Source organism: Momordica charantia (assembly GCF_013281855.1).
Source record: "Momordica charantia cultivar OHB3-1 chromosome 7 unlocalized genomic scaffold, Mcharantia_2.0 BLBB01000007.1, whole genome shotgun sequence".
Taxonomy (NCBI): Eukaryota; Viridiplantae; Streptophyta; class Magnoliopsida; order Cucurbitales; family Cucurbitaceae; genus Momordica; species Momordica charantia.
Window position 1 is genome coordinate 19,490,536 of NW_028275165.1, and position 20,114 is coordinate 19,510,649.

General features: G+C 33.8%; 2 protein-coding genes across 3 annotated transcripts; one reads left to right on the top strand and one right to left on the bottom strand.

Moving 5' to 3' along the window:
- Positions 1 to 6,146: 6,146 nt before the first annotated feature.
- On the top strand, positions 6,147 to 12,240 carry MPK16 (mitogen-activated protein kinase 16). 2 transcript variants are annotated; one of them, XM_022282796.2, is made up of 10 exons: positions 6,147 to 7,020; positions 7,767 to 8,175; positions 8,319 to 8,446; positions 8,568 to 8,627; positions 9,209 to 9,358; positions 9,459 to 9,614; positions 9,860 to 10,071; positions 10,491 to 10,592; positions 10,693 to 10,853; positions 11,431 to 12,240. In XM_022282796.2, the coding sequence occupies exons 1-10, from the start codon at positions 6,997 to 6,999 to the stop codon at positions 11,727 to 11,729; spliced, it is 1,701 nt and encodes a 566-aa protein (XP_022138488.1). In that variant the 5' UTR covers positions 6,147 to 6,996; the 3' UTR covers positions 11,730 to 12,240. The 2 variants fall into 2 exon arrangements, with proteins under 2 accessions (XP_022138488.1, XP_022138489.1); XM_022282797.2 differs by having other exon boundaries at positions 11,434 to 12,240.
- A 740-nt stretch (positions 12,241 to 12,980) lies between these two features.
- LOC111009706 (BTB/POZ and MATH domain-containing protein 2) lies at positions 12,981 to 19,791 on the bottom strand. The gene is made up of 4 exons (XM_022282892.2): positions 18,752 to 19,791; positions 15,825 to 16,173; positions 14,766 to 15,042; positions 12,981 to 13,487 (listed from the first exon to the last, which is right to left on the bottom strand). Exons 1-4 carry the CDS (start codon positions 19,174 to 19,176, stop codon positions 13,303 to 13,305), a joined length of 1,236 nt encoding a protein of 411 aa, XP_022138584.1. The 5' UTR covers positions 19,177 to 19,791; the 3' UTR covers positions 12,981 to 13,302.
- Between the last annotated feature and the right edge of the window lie 323 nt (positions 19,792 to 20,114).

A 20,114-nucleotide genomic window follows, 5' to 3' on the forward strand; every position in this document is an offset into this window, starting at 1 on the left:
AATTTGCTTGGGTCAGCCCAATTTCTTGAAACTTATGTAATTGTCATATTTGATTGTTTTAAGATTTAAGAGGATATTATAGTCGACAAAAAATCAATATTGTTGAAGTAAAAGGGTCGGAATTACAAAATCGTAGCACAGTCTAATATATGGGATAGAGATTCAATCATCTGAATTTCTAATCAAAACTATAATGTTTTAACCAATTGAACCATGTTTGAGTGGGAGGAAAAGATATGTTTTAAAACAATCTGGTAAAGGGTAGGGACGGGAAAGAATCAAATTCTATTCGCCATAAAAAATTTATTAAAAAGAAAAGAAAAAGTGGGTGGGACACACCCCCATTGACATATAGTTCTCGAATCCAATTCAGTTCATGTGGTGACTGTTCATTGGTTAATCATCGCCACCCAAATGTGTTGGAAGTGGGCCCACCATTTCACCCTGTCCCATAGACAAGAAGCCAACAATTAAAACACAACAAATAATAAAATAAAATAATTAATTATTATATATATATTTTTAATGTTTATTAATAATAATAATAAAGGAAAAAAAAAACAATCACAAACTCGGCGCATGTGAAATAATGCAATCCGACACCACACTACACTCAGCCTCTTTTCTTTACTTTACCTTTTTTAATAATTACGCTCGTTTTGGACTCAATCATGAATAAAACAATATCTTTATTTATGTTATAACAAATTAGAAAGATAACAAATTAGAAAGGGGACAATAAACAATAAACTTGTTTTTGTTGTTTCCAAATTAGTGAGAAACAAAAAACAAGTTGTCAAATGTTTAGATTACTGAGTAAAATTGGAAACAAGAAACAAGAAATAGAAACATTACCAAATGGGCCCTCGTCTTATTGTTTCCAAAATTTCTATATAAAATTTGGAATGTTTCTAAAAAAATGAGAAACAAAAAACATAAATAGTTAATGAGGCTTGAATTTCTTAATAAAATTGAAAATTAGAAACGGGAACGTTACCAATTTAGGGACCCTTCATTATTCTCTTTGTTAGGAGTGAGTGAAACGTTACGTTACACGACTAGAGTCAAGCCTATGTGGTCTGATACCTCCTAGTCACATGGAGGACGGTGAAATCCAAGACTGATGGGTCATGATCAAACATCTCAACTCAGTACCATTGAGATGACCAAATACCCCATCTCAGCTCGAGGCAGAGTATAGATCATGGAACCAACAAGTCACATCTCCCAAATCCCCTAAACAATGAAATCTTCCTCGAAAATAGGTATGCGTGAGATCATCTCTAATCAGCTGCAATACGGATCTATGGACTTGTTTAGTTATTATTATTTCTCTCTTTCGTTACCTTCGTTCTCGATATGGATCTATGGACTCCAGTGTCTGCATCTTGTTCCTAATCATTGTCGTTTCTTTTGAATCATCACAGAGTTTTTATTTTCTCCCTCGTACTAGCACTTCCAATCTAGACCGTCGCTCTTTCTATCCAGAACAAAAACCTCCTAATATGATTCTCTTATGGTCTCAATCAGGTCGTCATTGCTTGGATTTTTAATACTGTTTGTTTCCAAGCATAGTATTATATCATCTAATATCTACTAGAATTATGAAATACATAACACGATAGAGAACTTCAAGGTCTGAGATGACCAGATGAAATAACGTGGCAAACTTGAGGAATTTAGTTTATTCTTGATTAATTTTAAATTTATAATTTTTGTTTTAAATGGGGAAAATAAGTGAATAAATAAATGAAAATAGCCAGCTATATTTTCCTGGACGACATGAGACCTAATGTGCAAGGAAGGAACCAGTTCTATCTTTCTTGACCGACATGTCAGCATCAAACTTCCAAGGAATGTGGCTTTTTGGACCTACCAATCAATCCAAAAAAAATTTAAAACTAAAAATCAAAAATAAAAAATCAAATAAAATTAATAATATGGTTGGAAGTATTTTCTTTTTACAATATTTTGTATAAATAAATAAATATATTTTTTAAATAATGTTTGACTGTATATTTTAAATTATTTGTCAAAAATTTCAAAACCACTTAAATATATTTGAGGTCCTCAATTGCTTTTGGAGTTTGTTTATACTAAAACTACTCGTGAAAAAGAATTTAGAGTAAAATATTGTTTTTAAAAAACACTACAAAAATATTTTAATGATTTGAACCGTAGGTTTTGAATTATGACCGGTTTATTTGAATCATAATACTATAACTAACTACTTATTTTTTTAACTTCTAAATAAATGAATGTTAACATGACTCCAACTCAACCATAAAATCTTGAAAGTCCCTAATGTCAACTTCAAATTATCACTTATTTATTTGGAGGTATGAGAGGTAAAAATTAAAAATGGTATTTTAAACATATATGAAATAATTAACGGGAGTTAAATTGCGATATTTTTTTAAGTTGAATATAGATTAGTTGTTATAGTCGATGAAGTTTCGGTTTATTTTTTTATTCCTTAAGAATTTTCAATTCAATCCATTGAGTTTTAAGAAGGGGAAAGAAATCTAAAGTAGCTTAATTCATACTTTGAATTATTGCCAACTCCCTCAGTATCATGCTTTATAAGTTAATTATTAGCTAATTTTAACATCATTCGATAAGAAAAGTATAATTAAAAAATGTTAAAATGCGTAAATGACATAATCGAAACTTCTTAAATAATAGAGAATAAATTGAAAAAAAATAAAACAAAGACATTAAAAATTAGGTTTAAATACTATTTTGATCACTGTATTTTCGTTTTTATCTTATTTCTTTTAATCATAATTTTAGTTCAACACTTCACTTACTTAATTTATTGAATTGTAGCCATAAATTTATATTAAATAGTTGTTCATTGGGTATAAAGTTTGTGTTAAAATTCTAAAAAAAAAATAGTAATCAAATTAGTCACTTTTTAAAGGTACGTGGACAAAAACATACATTTCAAAAGTATAATACCTAAAATGAATTAAATCTACATTAAAAAGTACATACGTCAAAATAATATTTAAATTTAAAAACTAAGTGGTTATGAGGAGTTCAAATATCCTCTTCTCACACGGGAAATAAGAAAAAAATAAAAAATTGAAATATATATTTAATATTTATTTATGATGAAGCGTTTGACTATACCAGGCGCATCAGTGGCACGTGGCAGGCACGCCCGGTCATATTTTGACTATCATGAGCCCACACATTACAAATAGCGCGTACTTATTCACGTCAACCCGAAAGCGCGTGGAATTTATCCACCCAATTATCTTTTCATTTATTATTTTTCCTTTTCCAACGATGAGTACTCTTCATCTTGGCCACTTGTTGTCTTTATTAGTTTTCAACGATTATGCCATCCCTAATTACTTTATATTTTATATAAATTACTACTCAATTATATAGTTCTTATACTTTTTTAAATTTATAATAGGTTGGCGAATTTTCAAGGCTACGTCTATCTAATTTTTATGTTTTTAAAAGTTTCTACGAGTCCATTTAGTAATGTTAGTAATGTTATCGTTTCTTGTTTCTTGTTTTCAATTTTATTGAAAAACCTAAGCCATTTGATAACCATTTATATTTATAGTTTCTCATTTTTTTTAGAAACATTCTCAAAATTATATAGAAATGTTGGAAACAACAAGAACAGGTTTATTGTTTCTTGTTTCTTGTTTCCATTTCCAATTTGCTCCAAAACATAAATAAAAATATATTTTTTATCATTCTTGAATCTGTAGTTGTTGGAGACAAACAACTCTATTTTTCTTCATAAAAAAAAAAGAAACAGAAACAATAAATGAAAACGTTGTCAAATGGACTTGAATCGAATTGTTGAAATCTCAACTTTGTGTCTAACATATTTTATATCTGCAACCCATGCTTGTTGCTCCAGGGTTGTGATGATTCATGGCAAGCATACTTATCTAAAGTATCGTTTGTTTGCCCGGAATAAAGATGAGAATCAATTCAAATAGAAATATTATTTATGTTGTTTATTAAAATTTGTCTATAATTAGAGTCATTTTATTTTACTATTTCATTTTATTGTAATATGTTTTTATTTTACAATTTATTTACTATTAAATAACAATAATTTATTAAAATAAAATTACATCAAGTAAAAAAGGTTGATATAATTTTTATAAGTACAACTATGTAAAGTATTATTAAGATTTTTTTTTGAGATATATGTTAATTACTGCTGAGTAGGTTATACTAAGTTTCACATTAGAACCAAATTTTAAAATTATTAAAATAGATAAAAAAGAAAATCAAGGCTACAAATATTTCAACCTAATTTCAAATTCTAAAACAATATAAACAATATGAAAACTATTTACATTCTAGTTTTAATGACATGATCCACAATCTAAGAAATCATATACGTATATATGTGTCATTTTCAAAAATGAATTAGTATTTCTTTAATTGTAATTAAAAAATTATTGTGTTAATTAAAAAATAATTGATTAATTGACTAATTAGTTAGATCTCTCAGCCATTAATTAGATGATTAAAGTACCCATATTTTATAATTAACAACACTTGGTAAAAGATTATAGCAAATTGAACATTAAATTTACACGATCAAATGCTTCACTAATTAATTATATGATCTCACTAAATTTATTATAATTTAATCATAAATCTTGACATTGAATTTCTATCTTATTGATAGCAATTTAACATAAGAATTGTATTTATGAATGATTTTTGTATTAATGGAATTGTAAAATGTTCTTAAAAAAAAGAATAAATGTAAAAGTTGACAAATTCAACCACATATATATACCAATATAGAATTGTAATTATTCCTAACCTTCAAAATCTTTGGGTGTTGATTGACATTAACTAATAAAATAGTTGTACTAAAAAAAACCAACAAAATAAGATTCTTTTTAACTAGACCAATAAAATAAGTTATTTATATACATTAGCCTTTCTGTTTTTAAATTTCAAACTAGGGCAGAGAGAAATTCGTACTCTACTGTATATATTTTTATCAGCACAATATATGAAGTTAGAATATATTTTTATCAGCACAATATATGAATGTAGAAATTCTAACTCACGACCTTTTGGTTGAAGATAGATGCTTCAAATCAGTTAAGTTATGTTCAAGTTGATGTCTGTATTTTATGTTTTTTTTCCATTTTTTAAGTACAAATAAATAAGGTTGATGATTCAAACTTCACGATGTTTTGATGGGAGATATTTGTCTTAACTAGTTGAGTTATGCTTAAATAGACACCTACACTATAAGGTTTCTTATTCACAACGCCTCACGTATAGAACTCTTGAAATCATTGACCCACTATTTCTCCTCTTGGCCGGACAATCTAGTGTCCTCAACTTATAGTTTCGTTGTTTAGAAAAGTATAGGAACTCGATAGTTTAAACATGGAAAGATTAAAGATTTATTAGAAAAAATAAAGTACAATATAAGATTAAAATACTATTTTGGTCAATGTACTTTTAATTTTGGTCCATTTTAGTCCTTGTACTTTCAATTTTAGTTCATTTTAGTCTATGTACTTTCAAAATGTTCGTTTTGATCTCTGTACTTTTAAAAAGTAAAAATTTTATCCATAAATTGTAAAATTTTAATAAAAATTATACACATAACAAAAAATCCTTTAATGTAAAATCATTGTTAAATTTCAATAAATATATTGAGTGTATCGTGTTGAGATTGTGATAGAAAAAATTATATTACTTTTTAAAGCATTGAGACCAAAACAAATATTTTAAAACTACATGGACTAAAATAACCAAAGTTAAACATACAATGATCAAAATGAACATTTTAAAAGTAGATAAATTAAAATGAACAAAAACTGAAATTACTAATATTTTACCTCTAAAAAAATAACAATACTTACCTAATGCTAAGTAAGAAACTAAGGTAAGTATTTTTTTTTTAGTATAATCAGGGGGATTGGGGAATCGAACTCATGGATTATTGGTCAGAGACATAAGCCAGTTATTGTTGAGCTCTTTATTAAAAAAAGAAAAAAAAAAGTAAGTATTACTTTTTAAAAAGAAAAGAAAAAAAAACTTTAAAAATAAAGTAATTGTCAATTATTTGGGAAATAAATAAATAACGAATAAATCTATTATTATTAATTTATTATCCATATCAGCCACGAGCGACTCCACTCTCTCTCTTCTTTCTGTGAGTCTGCGCCATTTCATTTGCCTCGCCTCCGCTTTCAGCTTTCTGCGATATTTCCCTTTTTCTCTGCCGATCTTTCTTCCTCCTCCGAGATCCGCTCGCGTTTCTTCTCAAAATCCTTGTTCCTTTGTTCTTCAGATTATGTTCCCTCCTAATCTTTCAAAACAGTGACCAATCTGTGCTCAAATAAGCTCAATCTCTCTCTTGCCCATCTTCCAATTTTCGTTGTTCTAAGTTTTTTGTTTTGTTTTTTGTCCTCCTTCCGGTTCTCTCGAGATCGTCGCTATATGGGGTTCTCCAATCTTTAGTTGTTTCCGCCAAATTTTTAAAAACTTTCAGTATCATCGAAGAATTCGGACTCGTGCTGTGATCTGTGCAGTATTGTTCTCCAGCCATTTTTTTTGGAGACGTCGCCGAGTTTTGTTGCTGGCGATGGTTGTGTTGTTCCTCACCATTTTCCCATTTCAATTCAGTTCCGGCCGTTGATGAAGTATTTTGTCTCTTTTTTATCTTATAAAGTAAAATTTTAGCCATCGCTCAGTTGAGTTTGCCTTTTTGGGACTGCACCTTTTGCTTTATCTCTCAGTTTTTAGCTTGAGATTAGGTTTTCTTCTTTATGTTTCGAAAGCAATAGCTTGATGATCTCGAGAGCTTACTGATTAGTGAAGTTAATTTGGATTACTTGCGTCGTGTACACTCGATTCCAATTGACATTTGCTGGCTTCTGTGCTGCGGATCTCTGATTGAGTTCGAGTTTGAAGCTAAGGCGTTAGATGCCCTAATTGCTATATCCATCTGGGAACTTGGAAAGCCTTGTTGCTAATATGCAGGCCGATCAGAGAAGAAAGGCAAGTTTACGCCTCTTTCTTATGGGACATATCCATTTTCTTCGTCGAGTTAAGCTGGAATATGTGTTAGGCATTTCGCCTGTTGCGAAGAAATATGTTGCCATCTAAATGACTTAGCTCGCCCCATCATCCGCTTTCATGTGAATAGAATTTTTAGAAGTCCACTTAAAGTGTATGTTCATTTCTTCATGGATTCAAGATAGGTTAGATTTTAAGCTTTTAAGCTAGTTGGTTGGTGAAAAATTTCTTTTTGTTTTTAAATTGATTTGCCCTAGATCATATCTGTAATCATCTTACATCACGTAGATTACTTGTCCTTTTTACTATGTCGCAATCCCTGAAACACAATACGCTGTTTAAGTGCATTTTGATCACTTGAGGTGTAATCTGCCGTGTTATTACAGAGTTGAGTTTTGCCTGCATATTTTTCTTGACTTTATAAGCTTTCTCTACTGGGAACTCCCAAAGGAGGAATGGTCCTACTCCATTCCAAAGCCAAGAATTATCGTCTTCTCTGGTTTTTTAAAATTCATATATGGTTTACTGTTTAAGTTCTTCCATTATCTCAGTGTGAGAGTGATGCTGCCTGAAAATGTGTGGTCAACTCGGATGTGCTGAATTGAATGGTGTTTGGATGGGCATTCTGAACACTATCACTTGTATATTCCATGATGATTTCTAGATATTGATTTCACTCTCTTCATTGTTGGTAATGATGATATAGTTGTTTATATGTTGTGATGCAGTCATCTATAGATGTGGATTTCTTCACAGAATATGGTGAAGGGAGCAGGTATAGAATAGAGGAGGTAATTGGTAAAGGAAGTTACGGTGTTGTTTGCTCTGCATATGATTCTCATACTGGGGAGAAAGTTGCAATAAAGAAAATCAATGATATCTTTGAGCATGTCTCTGATGCAACTCGCATTCTTCGTGAGATAAAGCTTTTAAGACTATTGAGACATCCGGACATTGTGGAGATAAAGCACATCTTACTACCTCCATCTAGAAGGGAATTCAAGGACATATATGTCGTGTTTGAGCTCATGGAATCTGATCTTCACCAAGTTATCAAAGCAAATGACGATTTGACTCCAGAACATTATCAGTTCTTTCTTTACCAGCTTCTTCGAGGCATGAAATATATACACACAGGTCATAGTCTTATAACATCAACAAATTTATTCGTCTTGATTGCCTGTTTATTTGGAGTATAATTACAAGTTCCAAAGAGTTGAAAAAGTAGTTTCTGAAGTATCATTTGATTCTGACATCATTTCAATAATTACCAATTGTAGCAAATGTCTTCCACCGGGACCTAAAACCCAAAAATATCTTAGCAAATGCTGATTGCAAACTCAAGATCTGTGACTTTGGTCTAGCAAGAGTTGCTTTTAACGATACTCCTACTGCTATTTTCTGGACTGTACGTATCTTCATAATTAACTATGCCTACTGCTTGATTTATTAGCGGGTCAATTTCTCTCAATTAAATCTTTATTTCACCATCACCTAATCTACTTGTTTCGCATTCCTTGCAATGGCAGGACTATGTAGCAACGAGGTGGTACAGAGCTCCTGAACTGTGTGGTTCATTTTTCTCAAAGGTGAAAGAATTTCTTCTGCATCTTTCTAGAGCTAGCTTAATCTTTTATATTATATTTTCTTCCCTCAAAAAGAGAAGTATAGAGTAGACGTCTTAGTGGCACTTTCTCCTGAATTTATATGGAGAATATGGTTTTCTATCAGCTCCCCTGATTACCTGGACCCTTCAAATAGTTTATCATGGTTACAAACAGTTTTCTTTGTTTGTGTGGATAGATATGTGTTTATTTGTATTTACTTATCTTATAAGTTTATATAATATTTTTTTTATATGTTTTGACTTTCTTGTAGTCTGGCTGGAATGCATAATGAGATTATTTGAATGGTTCTTGAACAGCTTTTGAACTCTTCTGTAAGACGCTTAATGGTAGAACGGGATCAAGACCATAGTCGTGTAAATCTGAGAAAATTCCATATAAAATGAGTTCAAGTATATTCATTATTATTACCAATGACACGCAATCACATATTCCTCTTTGGTCTGCAACTAGTTTATAATCATCAGATACACAGTGAAAATATGTCTATTATTAATTTGGAAGCTTTTCAATGCATTCTAATTTGTAGTATATACTACTTTCAGTATACACCGGCAATAGATATATGGAGCATTGGTTGCATCTTTGCGGAGCTTTTAACTGGAAAACCGCTTTTCCCTGGAAAAAATGTTGTTCACCAATTAGATTTGATGACAGATTTTCTGGGAACTCCAAATGCAGAAGCCATTGCCAGGGTATGGTTCCTGTCAAATGTTTTTATTAAGTTCAATTTTAACTATTACTATTGTGTATATATCATTTTCCACTACTAAATTTCTAATCTCATATGATTAGGTACGAAATGAGAAAGCCCGTCGATACCTAAGCAGCATGAGAAAGAAGAAGCCCGTTCCGTTCTCCCATAAGTTTCCTCATGCAGATCCACTTGCACTTCGCTTATTAGAAAGAATGTTGGCTTTTGAGCCAAAGGATCGACCTACAGCGGAGGAGGTAAGCATTAATTTTCGAGTAAATTTCATAATCCAAGCTGACTTAGATAACTAATTAATATAGCGCAAATTGGTTGGTTTCGGAGGAAAATATCCAATATTTATGACATGAATCAAGAGATTCACATCCTATTACTTAAGTTAAATCTTGGCATGTTATTTGGCTTCCTAGAATTAATAACTATCTGTTCTTCATCTTATATTTACATAATACCATTTTCAAAGACATTCTGCATTTGCTTTTAGGCCCTTGCAGATCCATATTTTAAAGGCTTAGCTAAGGTTGAGAGAGAACCATCTGCTCAACCTGTTACTAAGATGGAATTTGAATTTGAAAGACGAAGGATAACCAAAGAAGATGTTAGGGAGCTTATTTACAGGGAGATTCTCGAGTACCATCCGAAGATGTTAAAGGAATACTTAGATGGCTCAGAACCTACTGGTTTCATGTATCCAAGGTACCTTAAAAACAATAGTTCTCTGGTTAATTCTATCGTTGAGGCATGTTACGTGATGCCCTTATCAAATTTTACATTAAATTATCAATGGGTATAGTTTTAATATAAATAATCTGGCTTCAAATTCCAATATCACAGTCCCAAGCTACACCATATTGTGTCGTTTTTGGAAAGACAACTTCTCCGTCAAGTCGTCTCCTTATCACTGTACCTAAGTTCCATTCTTAAGTCATACGTTAGAGCTAATGAGCAGTTTGATAATCAAGTATTTCATGCTATATTCTTGAGCATTTAGATTCCTAACCTCCATTTGAGGGCTTCAAGAAAGATCTCAACTTGGGTTTCAGTTGAAATAAGTGATCTCAAGATCCTTAATCATGTAAGAAATGCTAATATGTAAAATTTTTTTGCTTCTACAGTGCAGTTGACCATTTTAAGAAGCAATTTGCCTACCTTGAGGAGCACTATGGAAATGGCGCAACTGTTGCTCCTCCTGAAAGACAGCATGCATCCTTGCCTAGGTATCACTTCTAATACTTCTAGCTTAATTATTTTGCTATTATTCTGTTACGAACGTCGGAAATAACTGAATATTAACCTCACGATGATTTATGCACACAGGCCATGTGTTTTATATTCAGACAACATGGTGCAGAACCCGGCACAAGTCGCGAATGACCTATCCAAATGTTCCATCAAAGAAGTCGAGAGGCCACAAGTGGATAGGAGTTGCAATATTCCTTTGACTAGAGTTCCTATTCAAGTTCCTCAATCTATCCAAGGTGAGAATGTTGCTATCCAATTCACAATAATTTGCATGCCTCTATATCTCCCCACATGTGGAAGTTGTCTTTATTCATTAATTTTTAGCACGATAGTATCTTCAAGAGTGCACTACAATTACTCAAAAGCTTGGTCGAATCGCTAGCGGAGGACATGGATAATAAGTTAATGATCTTAACTAAGCATGCCGAGATGAGACCTCATGTGCATTTACTTGAAAACATTTTTCCATCTTGAAGAACAAAAGTATAATGAAAACATGTTTGGCTAAATATTTCTTCAAAATTGTTTTTGTTCATTTTTTTCTCAGCATGTAAATAGTTGGATGAAAATTTCAATATTTATTCAAACCAATTGGCTAATGGTTGAGGAAGCAAGTTATAAAAGTAAATGGACGAGGTTATGTATTCAAACTCGATGGTGGCTCCTCACCTTTGATTTTAAAATCTTACAAGTTTTTTAGAGTCTTGACAACTAAAAGATTTAGGATAGTCGGTCTATACAAGCTAGCTTGAATACTCACAATACCCAAATCAAAATTGTTATTAATTACAAGTTCCTACTGATAATCTGCAGCAGGCAATGCTGCAAGGCCCGGTAAAGTCGTTGGCTCTGTGTTGCGATATAACAACTGTGGAACAGCGGCAGCAGTAGCACCAGAAGTTATTGAACAGCGGAGAATGACCCGAAACCCTTCTGTTCCACCACAGTACGCCACTAATAACTGTTCATATCCACGAAGAAACTCATCCTGTAAAAACGAAAGGGCTGAAGATGAAGCCATTGAAGGTCCAAATGGGTTGCAGCCAAAACCTCAGTACATAGCTAGAAAAGTTGCTGCTGCTCAAGGTGGACCAGGAAATAACTGGTACTAAATCTACCGGCAGTATTCGTTTGGGGTCTACGGTTGTTTCAGTGAAGGCGTAACCAAACCTCAATGCAAGCTTTGTTCCGAATCTTATCGAGGACCATCTCCACGAGTCTGAGCGAAACCAACAGCACTATTACACGAGACGATGGAGATTCAGACATATGATTCACTTGAAAGGGAAAGCAAACTACGTTGCTGACAAATTTGGGTTGCTATCTTTGCATTCTTTATGCGATAACGACCTGTTAATGTTAATCGTTGCGGCTGAAGCATTGTGACTGGTTGCAGCTTTACCTGGTACTTCAAATTAGGACCATAATGCTGATTATGCTTTCTTTATACTGTTTTTATGTTAAGCAGAGATAAGTTATAAAAGTTTACTAATCCAATCCACTAGATTGCTGTCTGATGATATTTGGAACCTGAAAATCAACCTTAATCAGAAGTTGATTCTGTTATGTATGAAAAATGTAATCCCGTAACTTTATTTATATTATTCACATCAACTGTCTTCATATCTGCCTGTTCCAAGTGTAATCCCTTCAGAAATTCTGTTAAGCTTCTAGAAGAATGCTTTCTCTACTCGACGGATTTCATTGTAATAACCCTTCCCAATTTCCGTTGATCTTTTCCTATTTGATTTGGTCGCGTTGTTATGACCACGGTATTAAATTTTTGTCACAATTCTATCAACACGGGTTCTACATTTTCATAACAAAATATAAAATATATCAATAAAAAATCATTAATATAGACATAATATTAATATTAATAATATGTATTTTATTTGAATGAAATATTTGTTATTAAATTTTTTTGTTTTTGTAATTTTTCTAGAAATATCACATTTATAAAAAAAGAAAAAAAATATTTTCATTAAATTAAGACCTCATGCTCAACCATATAATCTAATTTTTTTTATGAAAAGATTATATTAGTTTCATTTTAGTTTGGTTCTAGATTATATTAGTTCCTTCTAGCTTGACTTTACCACCTTTTGAAAAAAAAATTAAGATAAAAAAAAAAGTTAAATAAAACCTCGGAATAAAAAACAAGATTCAAGGTCAAAGTTCTACTGGACACGAACCAAGAACCAATCACAGATTTATTAGACATATAATAGAATTGGAAGTTTAGGAACAAACATTGATTAAAATTCAATAACTTATTAAGAGTATGATCAAAATGTTGTCTTCTAAAAGTTAAACAAAATGCTTTATAAACTAACTCCATACATTCAGAGTCGTAGAAAAAATGAAGGCAAATGATCTGCTCTCATCATTTGAAGTCATGGGTCCTGCGAGTTTGAACTGTTTTAATATATGGTAAATACACAATATCATTCTCATCCATTACAGGACTACAGATACTCGTAACAACATCCAGATTTTTACAAAAGGAAACCACTGGGAATCAATTTTAGAATCTGAATTAGCAATCATTAGTGTGCATTACAGACCGACATAACTACGAGCTTCTTCTGCATTGCTCTCTCTCTCTCTACAATCTTTTTCTTCTTATTCATGCAGAACACAAATGGTTGGTATGGCGGTAAGTAAAAGGCGTTGATGATCAGATCAATACAACCTCTGCCTTACCCGTCTTCCATTCACGTAACTGCCATCCAACACCGTCCCGTTTCCGTAACCGCTGCAATTAATCACAGCATGCTCCGTCACCCTTGCTACGTATTCTAGTAGTTCAGTGAGAACAGATGGGCAGCTCTCTTTCAAATACTCAAATCCCTCCGTTTGCATTACAGCTGCAACACAAAAAAAAAAAAAAGCTACCGTAACTAAAAGAAAATGAACGAAGGAAGAATGCATTAGCATTAATAAGACTACAAAGACATTCCAGGCCAACAAAAAGACTAGGATTACAATACAAGTCATGAATGATAGCAAAGCCAAGCCGAATCCGCTCTTTTATGTCGAAAGCTCCAAAACTAGCTATCTTATAGCAGACAACTAATGCAAGCTCACTCTAACCATAAATGCATCAACAGAGAGCTGTTAGCATTAGAAAGACTAGGCATTCCATGCCAACTACAAGACTATAACTACAATAAAGTCATGATCGATAGCAAAGCCAAGCAGAATCGGCTTTTTTATGTCGAAAGTTCCAAAACTAGATATCTTATAGCAGACAACTAATGCAAGCCTACTCTAACCACATATGCATCAATAGAGGGCTTTTAGAATTAGAAAGACTACAAAGGCATTTCAGGTCAACTACAAGACTAGAACTACAATACAAGTCAAGAACGATAGCAAAGTCAAACAGAATTGGCTTTTTTATGTTAAAACCCCCAAAACTAGTTATCTTATACCAGACAACTAACGCAAGCCTACTATAAGTCTATAACCATACATGCATCAATAGAGAACTGTTAGCAAGTGCCCTCTTTCATGTGTTCCTACCAGAACCACAGATTTTCAAACAGAAGACCAAAAAGTACCATCATATTTTCCTTGAAGTCCTATTACCTGTCAATGTAATGTACGAAAACTTCTAATTAACTTAAAGAAGGCATTGAAATTGAAAAGTGGGGGGAGAATAAGTAGAAGTGGGATGTTTAAGTCCTAACTAACAAGTGGGATTGTCTATCTGAAGCTTCCAACCTAGAACACAATGGTAGAAAAGGCTGCCTCTTCGTTCCGGAACCGGAAGGCTTTTAACTGTAGACTAACCGAACCCAAATATCATAATTAAAGCTGACAATCACTTTGTAATAGGAAAACCTTGTTCCCGTGCGGCTTGTTTCGAATTCAAGGTCATTGGTTTCTTATAGAAAAATCAAATCAAAGCAATCTATTTTCATTTTTAGAACAGCCAAAGTAAAGAGTCAACTGATATTGTCATTAAAAAAAAAAGGGTAAAATGTTTTTTCTTAATAAGATAGTGTATACATTCATATTAAGCATCTTGCTCCTTCCTTAGAGTTCAGAGGTTTGAACCCCACCCCACCCCCATTTGTTATACTCCAAGGAAAGAAAAAACAAAAAAGACACAAGATCAAACCAGAAATACTCAGAATTACCTCTCAAATTCTCCGGCAATGCAATGACTTTCAGACATACAGCTTTTAGTTGGAAACAATGATGCTGCTCGGCCAATGCCAGTGTTGTTGCCACGGTATTTATGGCGACATCCTCACAAAGTTTAGCTTCGCAAAGCAATTTGAGCCTGTCGAGTGCATATCTGTCAGCTGCGGCAAGTAGATGCTGAGACATCAGCGTGGAAGCCCATTTGGTGTTCAGACCTACAATTTCTTGCATGTCTGGTAGGACATCCCAGTATATGAAATGAAGCAATGCCTGTAATTGTTGGGACAATAAGGGAAACAAAATTTATCATAATGGATGACATAAGTGTTAAAATACAGAATCATTAAGGCCCATTTGATAACCAATTTTGTATTTTTCACTTTTAAAAATTTAGCTTATAATACTACTTCCAACTGTTTCTAAGAACCATGATTATTTACTTGTAATTTCATTTTTTTATAATCTACTTTTAAAAATGTTTTTAACACCCCGTTTCAAAACTTTAAAATATAGATCCAAAACTCTGTTTTTCTTTTTTTCATTTTTTAAATTTTAATTAAGATTTCAAAAATCAAAAGTATTTTCAAGGAACCAAACCAAAAACTAAGGGGGGAAAAAGTTAGCAAACAAGCTTATTTGTAGGGAAATACAAAACAAATTTGTTATTGGATCTTACATATGGTCTTGTCACTGCTAATACTTGCCCTCTACCACCACCGTCACAGTTTGAAAGAGATCACTAGTTTCAGTTAGTACTTAGTACATATCGTAAAGCTTATGTTTCTGCCAACATTAAATTGGTGTGACAATGTTCTAAATATTGCAAGTTAGCTGCTTCATTGTCTAAAAAAAATAATACTTCACCTGTGTGTTTCTTTGTTTTGTTATCTTTTTTTAAAATGTTTTCAAAATCTAACCCAAAAAATAGAAAATAGAAAAGAAAGGATAGATAAAATCAATTCTCTTCTCAAATATATGTACAGAAGCATCATCATTAGATCACGTAGGTAAAGGGCACCAAAAGAAAAGTTAGCATGAAAGGGAGAGAGCACCTTAAAAACTGGGGCTTCCATATCTTCGACTTTTATGCACTCGGTATTATGGTCCTTTAGAGGGCCAAAAAGTTGTGCCCTAAAAACGGGCGACCGTGCTGCAAGAACTAACTTGTGGGCAGCAAATGTTTCCCCATCTACTTCAAAATTCACATCAGTTAGCTTCCCGCCCTCCAAAAGATTCCCAAAATGCTGGCCTATATCAGATGGCGGTGCTGTTATGGAGTAAATCTTTGGACCCTCTGTATGGGACTTAACAACACCAACAACACAGTGGATTTCAAGGCAGTCGTCCTTTAGGAAGTCAGATGTTTCTAAAAGAGTTCTTTTAAAATAACGTTTATACCCCCTGTATAACAAAGAATGAATACTAGGTCATTAACAAGTTTAAAAATGGAGGGCACAAATCATGAGTTAACAAATGAGAAGGTTCCTGAGAAGTGAGAACATAGGACAGACAAAAACTGCATTGTGTTTGGAGATCTGCGTGTGAAGAAACAAGAACTTCTGGAATTAGCATCCATACTCCATAGGAACGGTCATCAAACATTCTATCCCTTAAAAAGTTCTTTTTTTCTCTCCTCTTGAAAATTTATCCATTTTACATATAGCCAGCCATGATTTGAACTAATATTTTTCAACAAAACTCCAAAATTGTTAGGCTACAAGGTGGTAATAGTATGAAGTGCCTTCCAAGCCTTCTGAAGAGGCTTAGTCTATAGACAAATAAAGGCAAGGGACTTGACTGCAGGCCTAGGTAGGACTTCATCCAGCTACAGGCTAGGGAGGCATCACATGAAGGAAAAGAAAGAAATGAAATGCCAACGCAACCAAACTTCTTTTTTATAAAAAAAAATAATAATAATAATAAAAAAGCCAGCATTTTTCATTCAAAAAGGAAGCTGCTGGGCTGAAACAGCCTAAAGAACAAAAGGGTAAGACGTCCCATTTCATTCAGAAAGGCAACCCAGAGTCTTTGCTTAAAAAAAGAGACCAGCGGATGAACAAGTGACCAGGGACCTTCTCTACTTCTATATGTATAGATAGGTGGGGAGGAATGCAGTAGAAGGATACCTTCCCCAAATACACATGTTAGTTTTCACTACAAGCGAGGAGGTAAAAATGCCAGTCTGGAGGTGTCAAATTGTCGGTGATAGATGCAAACATGCTTGGTATACTATACACATAATTTGGTGGATCGGTATTTTATTTCCTTTTGCTTTGTGAAAATGAGAGAATGCAAACATGGGAACATCTTTTGCAGAGAGACTAATGGGGAAAACAAATAATTTATTAAAGCATACTTCAACCTGCAAATATCTATAATAAATAAATAACTAATAAAACAAAAGATATTAGTCGCACTAATATCATTGTAGATCAAAAGTACAATAGCAAGCTTTACAAAATGAAAAATAGAATACATATATATATATACACACTACAATCTCAGGGTCCCAAACGAAATTGCATTGCTCCATTTTTATAAACAAGATAAAACATCGGGAACCAAAATAAAGAGTAAAAAGGGGAAAGAGGATCTGTTTGTTTAAACTCTCTGACTAAATGTACCCTAAACTTAGCATTCATGATGATAGCGAAAAAAAATCCAAGAAATTCCAATCAAATAGTCAAAAAAAATTCTTGATAATTAATAATAGCTGTCACCCTATTCTTTTCCACCCATGCTATGGAACACCATAGTCTCGCAATACCAATAACCTTTCCATCCTTTTGACATGAGTGCCAGGTACCTAGATATTATGTGGGGAACTTAAGTCTGCAGCTCAACCTAAACATGAAGTGTGAGAAGCGACGACTCTAATTTGTGGAGTTAAATCCCAACCAAAATTGGAGCTCTTTCTTGAATTAGATTTTTTGAGGGGGGGGGCTTCCTCTGCCCCCTGCCCTAGTGCTGTACCTCTTTTTTGTGAGTAATACATATACATGTTTCTTATAAAAAAAAAAATCCCAAGCGATCAAGTGAAGGAAGTAGCACAATGGGTTGGGAAGTAAAGCTAGTCCCACGCCTATCTTTTTTTTTTCTTTTGGGTATACCTTTGAGAGAACCGAAAAGAGACCAAACTTTTGGAAACCTCTGGAGATGAATATGATGTTCAAGTTGGAAAAATAAAAGAATTTCTGTCTACCAAAAAGTGGGAGATTGACATTACATCAAGCTTTTCTAGCAAGCCTATCAACCTGTAACATGCCTATTTTCTCCATGCTTAAGAAAAACAACAGCAAATCCTTTAAACTGATTTAATAAATGTAATGAACTATGCAAAAAGCAAATGGAGGTTAAAAAAATCCCTTTCAATCAGCACAAATCTCACCAACGAACTAATTGTTAAAAAATTTGCACCAAGTTATCCAAAAGAAACTTCTTATCAACAGCAAATCGGGAGAGGAAATTTAGGAAAATTTTGACCTTATTTTATAAAAGGGCTGGAAGTTGCGCAGACAAAGGGCTGGAAATTGGTGACTAGAAGGAACGCGACGGAGTTGGAATTTGGATATCATATAGATATAATGAGGCTGCTGTAGAATAAACAGATTGGGGAAGGAGAGTCTGGGAGGAGCCACCAAAACGTGCATTCTTAAAACTCAAGGACATCATAGTAAAACCTATAGAATAGATCCAATCCTGTCCAAGTAAGGTCGTGAACCAGAACGTGCATCCTTTAAGGCAGTTTCCTATATAGTAAAACGTTCATAACCTTGAAATGGCAGGAGGGCTACAGAAAGGGAGCTACCTAATGTGGTGTGGATGGAGGACAATGCCCCAAAATTGTTCAAGTGCTGGACAGACTTTCATGATACAATACATGAAATACTTATATCAGAATGAAGAACATAAACTAGAATTCAAGTAACGAGATCACTACTAGATCCTAGAAGTAAATCAATGTAAACACAATGCTTACCACATGCTTCCTCGGTACTTAAGCGTATAAGGGCCACTCTCGAGCCTTCTCTCGAAATGGCTGTGCACCTTGTGATTCTCCTTCCCACTTTGATCCAAAAGCGTCAATTCGAAAAGGGCTCTCACGTCAGTTCCTTCGCTGGCCAACGCTATGAAAACCGAAACATACGACGCGTTGTCCTCGACGCTCTTCCCGTCTGGATAGAAATATATAGCAAACGCATACCCACCAACCATAAAGGTATCTGACGCGATATATTTCCCAATCCCCATCCCCTTATTGAGGGAATACCCATTGATCTTGAACTCGTGCGATCCGTTGACGGTCTCGAAGCGAGAAGTGGAGAAAGTCACTGGTGGAGGCGTCGGCGACCGAAGATTTGAATAGGATTTCGAGGCATCCCTGCAAGATTTAATCGTGCCCATTAACTGAAGAATCGTATACAACAAAAATTTCGATGTTCCGGACCACAAACTGAACTCGAGACCCGTCGGAGAGAAACCAAGACTCGATCAAGAATTAGGGCTTAGGATTTCAACAGAAAAAAGAATCATCACGCGGCGACAAATTGGGAATTTCCGGGGAAGGCAGACAGAAATCAAGACATGGGAATTGCAAAGAACTGCCCAGAATCACAGGTTTAGGAAGCAATTTTGGGAAGGAGAACGATATGGTGATGGTGGCGTTCTTGACTCGAAATCGAATTGGGCGAAAAAAGAGAGGGAGAAGCAGAGTATATGATTGGATGAAAGGTCAATAATATCAAATTGCACCTCAGATTTCACTGTAATATCAAATTGGGGTTTCCTTCTAGGTGGGTCTGCAAGCTTTGAATGCTTTTTTTTTTCCTTTCTTTTTTTCCTCTTCTCGGGAAAAGGAAAAAAGAAACAAAAATGGCGGATTAGCTTAAGCAATTTCGCTTTGCAAATGGTTGAACAGTTGAAAGCGCCTAAACAAAAACGAAAACGAAACAAAAAGAAAGATTCTTTAACAATTACTCTTCCGCGGAACCCCGCGAGAGCTTTTGCTATGGTGGAGAGTTTGGGCTTTGAGTCGCCTTTTTTGACGATTGTTTTATTGCATTTTTTTTATTTTTTTATTTTTGGTTTTATTTTATGATTTCTCGAGGACGAATAATTGCATGCCACGTGTCATTAGAGTTTCCATGTGTATTTGACCAACATATTTTAGAAGATTGAAACTAACATTTGGATCAGTCATATAAACTGACCAAAGGAAAACTGGGGGGTCGAATGTTCAGAATGAAAGAAACCATCCAACTTTCCACTTACCGCTACTTCGAATTGTATGCCGTAAACCCATCTTCAAGTAAGCACGAATCTGACATACCTTTGAGAGATAA